The sequence below is a fragment of the Lepidochelys olivacea genome (assembly GCF_965140295.1).
Source record: "Lepidochelys olivacea isolate rLepOli2 genome assembly, chromosome: 13".
NCBI classification, from domain to species: domain Eukaryota; kingdom Metazoa; phylum Chordata; order Testudines; family Cheloniidae; genus Lepidochelys; species Lepidochelys olivacea.
In genome coordinates, this window is record NC_140423.1 from 34,000,817 (window position 1) to 34,012,879 (window position 12,063).

At 42.7% G+C, this 12,063-nt stretch overlaps 1 protein-coding gene across 1 annotated transcript in view; it reads left to right on the forward strand.

The window, feature by feature from the left end:
• Positions 1–10,771: 10,771 nt before the first annotated feature.
• Positions 10,772–12,063, forward strand: part of LOC311529854 (olfactory receptor 226-like) — a gene marked incomplete at both ends in the record, with an annotated part of 83,379 nt that continues 82,087 nt past the window's right edge. The window contains one exon of the mRNA XM_084646115.1: positions 10,772–11,611. Coding sequence (XP_084502241.1) covers positions 10,772–11,611 — 840 coding nt within the window. The remainder of the gene's footprint in view (positions 11,612–12,063) is intronic.

A 12,063-nucleotide genomic window follows, 5' to 3' on the forward strand; every position in this document is an offset into this window, starting at 1 on the left:
GTGCAGTGAAGTCAACGTTTATTGTCATTTACCGACAAAAATCTGATAATTCCAAGCCTGTTTCTAAAGGACTTAGAAAGGGAATCCTAATATGAAGTGTGATCCCATTTTCTTCAGTTTAATTAGCATCTCTGCAAACTGCACTCTCTTCAAGATGTTCTCACAGGAGTCACTGACAGGAATGTAGTAAACAATTCTGTTGGTGATACAATCGCTAGAATCTTTGTCTTTTCCCTCTAAAGTCACCGTATGACTCAGACTAAGTTTGGGGGAAGATTAGACCTGCCAAAACAAAACAAAGGATCTCTGCATAGTTTGCAAAACTACAACTATTTTGTAAGACAGCAAGAAGGTCAAACTGACCAGAAACCGAAAGTGAAATGTTTTTATACTGGAGAGTGAGCGCAATGCAGAAGCATAGGATTGCGTGCTCTATGATGCTTGAGGGAATTATGAACCCAAATCCATTGAATTTCTGAGGGATTTGTGCAACTTCCTCTAAACTAGTATTAATTTGAATGCTAAGAATAATAATAACACCACCACATCTGATTTCATTTAAACCGGTGTAACTTATAAGCATTCTGAGTAGATACTCAAAGAACTTTCAGAATACTCACTGTGTGGGTGGCAGTTCTGTGGATGCATCCTGAATGAAACATAATTGCCATCACATCAAATGTAGAAAAAAGGTGCTCTCTTAAGCATAGAGAGAAAAAACCAACAGTTATTTTTTAAACACAGACAATCATTCTGCTTCTCTGACACATTTTTTGAACATTTTCAAAAGATTCAAGCACACAACCTGCTCTAATGAAGTCAACCATCAAATATCCTTAATAGATTATCAGCATATCTTAGTATATACTTATAATTGAAAATGAACTATGTATTTTATATGTTATTGTCTTCCTCTCTCTCCCCTATGGCACTGAAGTCTATTTATCTCTTATATACTACTGTCTTCTTAGGTGCTCCATTCAGGCAATGTAAGAGTGTTCAATCCAGGATGACTTATTTCATCAGCTCAGGCGGCCACCTTGGGACATAATCTTCAGAGAAATTCACAGACTTTCTCAGAACTACAGAGGGAATTGCTTGAGGGGCCATGAACCAAATAATTCAAGAGCCAATCCTCAGAGAAGCTGGCTGTAATTCCCACATGGGTTTTGTAAACTCACACTTACCTACCTTCATAGATTTCCTCTGCACTAAATTCTGAGCAACTTCTACATGCTCTTGCCGCATGTCAAACCTCAATCATTATTCGTGGATCCAGTCCTGAGACGAGTTGGCTGAATAACAGAGCGCAGTGGGACAGATTCTTTAGGCAGCCAACCAATAGCAACAACACTTAGCTCTTATAGTGGGCTTTAAATCAGTAGCTCTCAAAGAACTTTACCAAGGAGGTCAGGGTCACGATCCCCATTTTACAGATGGGGAAACCGAGGCACAGACAGGGGAGATTCACGCTGGAATGGGTGAGAGGGGAATCAGCCAAACTGAGTGTAGTGGAGTTACTCCAGATTTACATGGGGGTGAATGAGAGGAAGAATCAGGCCCATTGACTGCAATGGGCCAAAAACCAGAGTCTCTTCTCCTGATCGTCCACTCACTGACACTGGGCTTACACAGCTATAACTCCACTGACTTCAGGAGAGTTACTCCAGATTTGCACTGGTATAGGAGCAGGATCCTGCCCCATGTGAACATAGCATGTGCCTGAATTTTAGAGGTGCAGAGGGGAATCACAACCCTGGCCAAACTGCGTGGACCAGATCCTCGCCTTGTGTGAATCAGCAAACCTCTATTGATTTCAGCTGAGCCAATTCTAACTTATATCCACTGGGGATCTGACCCAGTTTGACTTGGGATATCAGGAACTATAGGTGCCCATGTCTCATTCTCTTGCCCTGAACTGAAATCTAGTAGACACTGCATTTCATTCTCAAAAACACATTTCCTTTTTTGTTTCCCTTCACTCAATTGAGTTAGAAAGTGGTTTGTTGTCTTGAAATACAGGAAAGTAAAATAAAGCACAAAGTATCTGTCATTCCCTCCTCATGTACCAGGCAACCTCTGCAGGAGAAACAGCAGCCAGACAGTGAGGTGCCCACCTCACACTTTGATCTTGTAGGCCAGGTGTTTATGCACATAAAGGTGCAGCAGGAGCCTAGGAGGACTTTCCAAAGCACCTGAACAGATGAGGTGCCTAACTCCCTTTGGATGTTACATGGCTATCCTGCTTAGGTACTTTTGAAAATTCCATTGAGGCTGTCAAGGTTCCTCCCCCACTCTGAACTCTAGGGTACAGATGTGGGGACCTGCATGAAAAACCTCCTAAGCTTATCTTTACCAGCTTAGGTCAAAACTTCCCCAAGGTAACAAATATTACCCCCGTTATCCTTGGAATGGCCGCTACCACCACCAAACTAATACTGGTTACTGGGGAAGAGCTGTTTGGACGCGTCCTTCCCCCCAAAATACTTCCCAAAACCTTGCACCCCACTTCCTGGACAAGGTTTGGTAAAGAGCCTCACCAATTTGCCTAGGTGACTACAGACCCAGACCCTTGGATCTTAAGAACAATGAACAATCCTCCCAACACTTGCACCCCCCCTTTCCTGGGAAATGTTGGATAAAAAGCCTCACCAATTTGCATAGGTGACCACAAACCCAAACCCTTGGATCTGAGAACAATGAAAAAGCATTCAGTGTTTTACAAGAAGACTTTTAATAAAAAATAGAAGTAAATAGAAATAAAGAAATTCCCCCTGTAAAATCAGGATGGTAGATATCTTACAGGGTAATTAGATTCAAAAACATAGAGAACCCCTCTAGGCAAAACCTTAAGTTACAAAAAAGATACACAGACAGAAATAGTTATTCTATTCAGCACAATTCTTTTCTCAGCCATTTAAAGAAATCATAATCTAACACATACCTAGCTAGATTACTTACTAAAAGTTCTAAGACTCCATTCCTGTTCTGTCCCCGGCCAAGACGACTACAGACAGACACACAAACCCTTTGTTTCTCTCCCTCCTCCCAGCTTTTGAAAGTATCTTGTCTCCTCATTGGTCATTTTGGTCAGGTGCCAGCGAGGTTACCTTTAGCTTCTTAACCCTTTACAGGTGAGAGGAGCTTTCCCCTGGCCAGGAGGGATTTCAAAGGGGTTTACCCTTCCCTTTATATTTATGACAGAGGCCCAGCTCCTCAAAGGTATTTAGGTGCCTAACTCCCATTGATTTCAATGGGAGTTGGGCACCAATGTGTCTCTGTATATCTTGAGGCACCAAAATACCCTCCATGTAGTGACCTCAGGTGTCTATCTACATTTATGCCTTCAATAGAGCAGGAGTAGCCCATTATGCAGGGATTGTTTACAAATGTTTCCCATGGCCATCAAGAGGTATGTGAACAAGAATAGCAGGGAGAGAGAGATCAGTAAATACCAAGAGCTAGGGAAGCCAAGCAGAATAAATTCCTTCACATTGGTTTGATTTCCCTTCACCATTGATTTCACAATCTGCCAGAACACAAACCATAAAAGGAAGGACAAAGAAACCACAGGTGGTGTGGTAAGGGACAGATCATTGCTGATAGATAAATAATTGAGCTAGGAGAAGCAAGCTAATCTTTTTTTCCACAGTACATCTTAATATCAGAAAATGTGGAATAGCTGAAATCAAAAATTGTCCACAGGAAAATGTCAATTTTGACAAGGTGGAACTGCAGCACTTCTGGGGCAGAATGTAGTTTCCGCTGACAAAAATTCTGCAGGACAAATGAATTCTTTGTGTGTGCAGTGGTACAGAATTCCCTCAAGAGTAATATATATTACTGATATGGACTTTATTCTGGTTTCACATTATAAATGTAATCAGATCATAACCTCTAGTACCTATTCTACCATTAATTTTTAAGTCTGTGATCAGTTCCTCTTTATCTGTCAGGATAAGGTCTAATGTAGAACTACCCCATGCAGAATGCAACATTTATTGAGTTAGAAAATTGTCATCTATGATGTTTAGAAATTACAAGGATGTTTTAGGACTGACAGCAAATAACCTCCAGCATATGTCACTCACATTGACGTGCCCCATGATCACAGGTTTTTTTCTGCACATTATAGATAGGTGCATAAAGAGGTGATCATCTTGTTCCCAGTTTTGATTTGGTGGTCTGTAGCAGAAACCATCTTGTGCTTTGGCTGTTAGGACATTGATCCATAAGCATTTAAGATCATTTTCTTCCAAGTTATCAGTAACTCAGAAACAAGTAATGTTATTGATGACCTATAGTGCCATTCCCTATTTGATCTTTCCTAAATAGGTTATAATAATAGATTTTAACATTCCAGTTGCATTAATCATCCCTCCAAGTTTCAGTAATACCAAACAGATCAAATTTATTCTAATAAACGAACAATTCCAAATCCCCTTGTTTGTCACCCAGACTCCTAGCATTCATGTATAGGCAGTTCAGTAATTCCTTCTCTTCATGTCCTTTGATTCCTTGATTAATTTTGTTCTATATATTTCCATTTTGTTCTGAGTGCTCATATCTTCCCTCTTTTTAACCTCCCCTTTTGCTAATAGTTTAATCCCCTCCTGACTACTCTAGCCAGCCTGTCCCCAAGAAGACTGGTCCCACTTGTACTGAGGTGGACTCCATCCAAACTATATATCCCCCCTCCATAGAAAGTGGACTGATGTTCCACAAAACCAAGACCCTGTACCCTACACCACTTACCTAGCCAGCCTTCACCTCCACACTCTTCTTAGAATCATAGAATATCAGGGTTGGAAGGAACCTCAGGAGGTCATCTAGTCCAACCCCCTGCTCAAAGCAGGACCAATCCCCAATTAAATCATCCCAGCCAGGGCTTTGTCAAGCCTGACCTTAAAAACTTCTAAGGAAGGAGATTCTACCACCTCCCTAGGTAATGCATTCCAGTGTTTCACCACCCTCCTAGTGAAAAAGTTTTTCCTAATATCCAACCTAAACCTCCCCCACTGCAACTTGAGACCATTACTCCTTGTCCTGTCCTCTTCCACCACTGAGAATAGTCTAGAACCATCCTCTCTGAAACCACCTCTCAGGTAGTTGAAAGTAGCTATCAACTCCCCCCTCATTCTTCTCTTCTGCAGACTAAACAATCCCAGTTCCCTCAGCCTCTCCTCATAACTCATGTGTTCCAGACCCCTAATCATTTTTGTTGCCCTTCGCTGGACTCTTTCCAATTTATCCACATCCTTCTTGTACTGTGGGGCCCAAAACTGAACACAGTACTCCAGATGAGGCCTCACCAATGTTGAATGGAGGGGGACGATCACGTCCCTCAATCTGCTCGCTATGCCCCTACTTATACATCCCAAAATGCCATTGGCCTTCTTGGCAACAAGGGCACACTGCTGACTCATATCCAGCTTCTCGTCCACTGTCACCCCTAGGTCCTTTTCCGCAGAACTGCTGCCTAGCCATTCGGTCCCTAGTCTGTAGCTGTGCATTGGGTTCTTCTGTCCTAAGTGCAGGACCCTGCACTTGTCCTTGTTGAACCTCATCAGATTTCTTTTGGCCCAATCCTCCAATTTGTTCTTCATTCAGTCTTCTTTCATTCATGGGACAGGAAAGATCTCAGAGAAGATTGCTTGGATGTTCTTCTTCTTCAGCATGCTTCCAAGTTCCCAGAAGTCGTCTATTGTGAGATATCCCACAGCACAATGTCATTAGTGTATTATGAACCACCACCAATGGATCCTTGCCTGTTGACTTCAGAAGCCTTATTTTATTTCATGTGAAGAAGACATACCACCAAGCTCTTGAGAAAGAATTTTCTGTACCACTTCAGACCACCAAGCCACCAGGTCTTAAGCCATGTCTACACTACCGGCTAAATCGGCATTGCTGCGATCGATGCAGCAATGTTGATTTAGCGGGTCTGGTGAAGATATGCTAAGTCGATGAGAGAGCACTCTCTTGTCAACATCTCTACTCCACCTCCCCGAGGAATGGAAGCTATGCTGATGGGATAGCGTCTCCCGTCGACATAGCGTGGTGTAGACACTCTGTATGTTGACCTAAGTTCGTCAACTTCAGTTATGTAACTTTCATAACTGAACTTAGATCAACTTAAGCATTAGTGTAGACTAGCCTTTAGCTCTGGGAAGGCAGCACACCATGCTGTTGTCCACCAGTCCCTTGCAAAACATTCTTTCAATTCTTCTGAGTATTGAATCTACAACAAGGATCATTTGTCTTCCTAGGACAACTGGAGAACTGAGCTGTCCAACTTTTGCTTTGATTTTTTATACAAAAAAACCTATCAGAATTTTGGTCTGTAGGGAATTCTGAAATCTTTATTTTTGTTCTCATTCAGAATAAAAGAAAAAAATGACATTTTGGAAATTCTAATGGAACAGAAATTCTGGGTTCTGACCTGCTCTAGTTCTGATCAACATGAAATGTTTTGACATTTCTGAGACTAAAATTTTTTGAACATTTGATTCCACAAAAATATTTGGTAGTTCATCTTTTCATCCTGATTCAGCATGAAAAGAAATGTCAAGCTATTGGAATTTCCTATGTGATGGACATTCCATTTTCCAGGAAGCTCTAATTATGGATGGGATGTCCAAAGACACCAAGAAGTGCAAAAATTCTATTGAATCTCACTCACGAGCCTTTGGTAAACCCCAACTACATCATCTATGATGCAGTAAGGACCAAATTTGTTCCCCAGTATGCACAGGCCCAAATCCCAAATGTGTGTGATTTAACAGATCTGACTGAAAAATAAAAATGTATGGCTCCAAAAAAGTTGGCATGATTTTGGGGACGTTTTTTATTATTCTGTAACAAAATATTTAGTTTGAAAAGCAACAAAACTAACATTTTATTTCATTTACTTTCAAATTATTTCTGTAAAAATAAGCTAAATTATTTGAAATCACATTGTTTTCATGAAACATTTTGATTTTGATGAAATATCATGTGAAACATTGAAAACATTTGGCCAGTTCTGGTGACTGAGAAATGGGTTTTACCAATGAGGTCTAAGAGGGTTAAGCAACCTCCTTGAATTGAAAGTCATAGTGTAAAGCCAGACGGGACCATTAGACTATCTAATCTGATGTTCTGTGTATCACAGGCCATTGATTTTCATCCAGTTACACATATATTGAGATCAGTTACTTGGGTTAGACTTTCAGTCCTTAAGAGACTAAGCTGTTGTGAGCCACAGGCAGAGACCAGGAGAGACCGAGGTGACACCAATGCCCAAGGCCCCTGCAAGGACAGGGAACTGGTCACCTGAGATCTGTCCAGATGATTGTACCAAGCAATCTATGTCCCATGCTGAGGGGGTGAAAAAACCCCAAGGGGAAAATTCCTTCCTGACCTGACATCTGAGGATCATTTTGACCTGATCATATGAGGAAGACATACCAACCAAGCTCTTGAGAAAGAAGTTTCTGTACCACTTCAGATCACCAACCCACCCCGTCCAGTGTCCTGTCTCCCGCTGTTTCCAATCTCTGATGCTTCAGAGGAAGGTTTAAACAAACAAAACCACCACCACTGCCACCCACAGAATACGGAGCAGCAGGGGAACAAATCCCACCTTCTTCCTGACCCTTGCATGTGACCAGCTGAAGCCCTGAAGCATGGCATTTGATTATAGTAATTGTCTGAATGCAAGTTTTATTAGAATGTTGAGGGCAATGCAGGCAAATCTGTTCTCTCTTGGTATGTCTACATAGAACAGTAAGCCTGGGTGTCTGACACAGGTTTGAGACCAAGACCCTCTTCTGTCCACACACAAATCAGTCTGACTTAAGTCAGCAAGCACTCAGGACCCGGGTCCTAGGACTGTACTAGGGGCACGGGTCAGAGCCCACGTCCTGCTGTGACTTGGCTCTAAGCACTATCATTTTGCTGTATGGACAGAGCTCAACCCACAAACCTGAGTCAGAAGTTCTGCATCGTGCAATATGCACGTTACCATGGCTGTGGGACCTGGGTCTAGCAATTGTAAACCCAGATGGACGCTCAAGCATAGGCTTGGGAACCTGAGTCCACAAGGCCATGAAGAAGGGGGATGAACACGATTCATAGACTCACATTTTCACAGGCTGCAAGGCCGGTAGGAATCACCACCATCATCCAGGCTAACTCCACAAACCCACATACACAAATACATACAGACCTCAGAATTTCTCCCAGATGCTGGATTAAAGCATGCCTTTTACAAAGAGATCTAATTTTGCCTTAAGGACTTCAAGTTATTGTGAGTCCACAACTTCCCTGGCAAACTGTTACAATGTTTTATTACCCTCACTGCTAGGACACTGCAAAGGCAGTTGGATGTCTCATTTTCTTGCACTCTTTTGAAAAATCCCATCTTAAATAAGTACAATACTTTCCAAAAGATTGGAGGATAAAAAGGTACAATACAAACTTCATTTACATTCTGATGTTATGAATGGGTGTAAGCAAATATACAACAGACATCAATTATTCACATACATAAGACATTTCTTATTACAATTATATTGAAAAATGAAGGGCATTCATTTCCATATTTGAAATTATAAGGATTTTTTTTTCTTATATCTGTACTCTACAGAATCTTCCTGTTGCTGAATATTCATTGCACAGTAAGATAAAATACATGGACTGGAGAGTTCATGTATTTCAGTCCACTCAGCAGCTGAGCCTGGGACACCACTTAAAGTGGAACTTATAGTCCAGTGCTGTTAGATATCGCTTCTTTTGTTCAAGGGCAGGAGGCCTCCATTTTCACACTGTCTATATGTTAATATGATTTCTCAAAATAACCCTAAATATAATCCGGATTTGTTTGCCATCTCATTCACCAATGTGTATTATATGCATTTTTTCTAGGGTTTTCTAAATATTCTAAGGAAACTAGTCAGCCAACTCTAATTGATATTCATTGGAAGTCATTCTCCTAACTACCTTCAGTGCATTTGAAAATCCCAACTAGTACAGCAGTAGTGGCCACCAATGCCGTATACAGAGGTAATATCTCCTCCTGTCACCTTCTTGGTATTTCCCTACCTATGACCTACAAGGATCATATAAACCTTTCTTTGCCATAGCATCACACTCCCCAGTTAGTTATCCACAATGACGCATAAGTCATTTTCAGAGTCACCACTTTCCAAGATAGAGTCCCCTCACCCTGTACCATCTACAGAAAATTGATCCATAGACAGATCCCCTCAACAGAGAGTGCTTTCTCCCCAGATCTCAGGTTCTTTGTCCTGGGCTTAGTGATCTGCATTGTCACAGAGGAACACAGCTGTCTTAGTGGTTCATAGGTGGAGATACACACTTTGAGGTAACGAAGGCTTGAACCCTTAATGCAGCCCTGTTGATTTTACAATGTTGACCTTTTAGAAATAATATCATGTCCCAAAGAAAAGGAGTACTTGTGGCACCCTAGAGACTAACAAATTTATTTGAGCATAAGCTTTCATGAGCTACAGCTCACTTCATCAGACGCATGCAGTGGAAAATACAGTGGGGAGATTTTATATACACAGAGAACATGAAACAGTGGGCGTTACCATACACACTGTAATGAGAGTGATCAGGTAAGGTGAGCTATTACCAGCAGGAGAGAAAAAAAACCTTTTGTAGTGATAATCAAGGTGGGCCATTTCCAGCAGTTGACAAGAACGTCTGAGGAACAGTAAGGGGGGAAATAAACAGGGGGAAATAGTTTTACTTTGTGTAATGGCACATCCACTCCCAGTCTCTATTCAAGCCTAAGTTAATGGTGTCCAGTTTGCAAATTAATTCCAATTCAGCAGTCTCTCATTGGAGTCTGTTTTTAAAGTTTTTTTGTTGAAGAATTGCCACTTTTAGGTCTGTAATCGAGTGACCAAAGAGATTGAAATGTTCTCCAACTGCTTTTTTGAATGTTATAATTCTTGACGTCTGATTTGTGCCCATTGATTCTTTTACGTAGAGACTGTCCAGTTTGGCCAATGTAAATGGCAGAGTGGCATTGCTGCCACATGATGGCATATATCACATTGGTAGATGCGCAGGAGAACGAGCCTCTGATAGTGTGGCCGATGTGATTAGGCCCTATGATGGTGTCCCCTGAATAGATATGTGGACACAGTTGGCAACGGGCTTTGTTGCAAGGGTAGGTTCCTGGGTGAGTGGTTCTGTTGTGTGGTGTGTGGTTGCTGGTGAGTATTTGCTTCAGGTTGGGGCGCTGTCTGTAAGCAAGGTCTGGCCTGTTTCCCAAGATCTGTGAGAGTGATGGGTCATCCTTCAGGATAGGTTGTAGATCCTTGATGATGCGCTGGAGAGGTTTTAGTTGGGGGCTGAAGATGACAGCTAGTGGCATTCTGTTATTTTCTTTGTTGGGCCTGTCCTGTAGTAGGAAACTTCTGCGGAACCACCTGATCAACATCCTATACAGCAAACAGGGAAAGATTAAGAATGAGCTCTCAAAACTGGATACTCTCACAAAAAAATAGGAAGGAAGGAAGGAAGGAAGGAAGGAAGGAAGGAAGGAAGAAAGGAAGGAAGGAAGGAAGGAAGGAAGGAAGGAACACGGAGTAGCCATAGAGTAAGGGTCTCTGGATGTAGGTGAATAAGTAATATTAAGTAGGATTTAGGGAGGCTTGGGCAGGGGTTGAATTTTTTCCCCACATACTCCCATATCCCTCCATTCAGTCACTTTTCCCAATTAATGTTTTGGCAGTGAGGAAAGCAGACTGTGGAGATGAGAAAGGGAAACCACTCCTCACACACTGACTTCATCGTCTTGGGCTTCCCAGGGCTCCCAGAGCACCAGTGGCTGCTCTTTGTGCTGTTTGTAACCATCTACGTTCTGACCCTCATGGAAAACCTGGTCCTGATTGTGACCATCAAGTTGAACTGCCAGCTTCACACTCCCATGTATTTCTTCCTAGGCAACCTCTCCCTCTTGGAAATCTTCTATGTCTCGGTGACTGTTCCCAAACTTCTCTCCAACCTCCTGTTGGGGGAGAAGGTCACCTCTCTGGGGGGATGCATGGCTCAGCTGTATTTCTTCTTGTCCCTGGCTTCCTCTGAGTGTTTTCTCCTGGCGGCAATGGCCTGTGACTGCTATTTAACCATCTGCCAACGGCTGAACTACCCAGCTCTTATGAATCACAGAGCCTGCACCGTGCTGAACCTGGGCTCCTGGCTGAGTGGCTTCCTGGCTTCCTTCCCATCCATTGTGATGATCTCCAGGCTGCAGTTCTGCAGCGCTAACACCATCCAACACTTCTTCTGTGATCTCCTGCCCCTCCTGAAGCTGTCGTGCACAGACACCTCGACCATTGAGACGCTGGATTTCGTGGCAGCACTGTCTGTCCTTGTGATGTCCCTACTAGTGACAGGAACCTCCTACATCTGCATATTCTCCACCATGGCCAGGATCCCATCCACAGCCGGGAAGCATAAAGCTTTCTTCATCTGTGCCTCCCACCTGGTGGTGGTCTCCATGTTCTATGCCACCACCATCTTCATGTACGCATGGCCCAGGGCTGTTGGCACCTTTGACCTCAACAAGCTGGTGTCTGTCTTGTACACAGTGGTGGCCCCGTTTCTGAACCCATCATCTACAGCCTTTAAACAAAAGGAAATCTAACGCATTTCTAGCTAGATTGCTTACTAACTTAACAGAAGTTCTGAAGAGCATTCCTGACCTGATCCCAGACAGACAGACCCTTTGTTCCTCCCCACCTCCAGCTTTGAAAGTATCTTGTCTTGGCCTGCTAACCCCAGGGTTGTGAGTTCAATCCTTGAGGGGGCCATTTAGGGATCTGGGGCAAAAAATGGGGATTGGTCCTGCTTTGAGCAGGGGGTTGGACTAGATGACCTCCTGAGGTCCCTTCCAACCCTGATATTCTATGATTCTATGATTCCTCATTGGTCATTTTGGTCAGGTGCCAGCGAGATATCTTAGCTTCTTAACCCTTTACAGGTGGAAGGGTTTTGCCTCTGGCCAGGAGGGATTTTATAGCACTGTATACAGAAAGGTGGTTA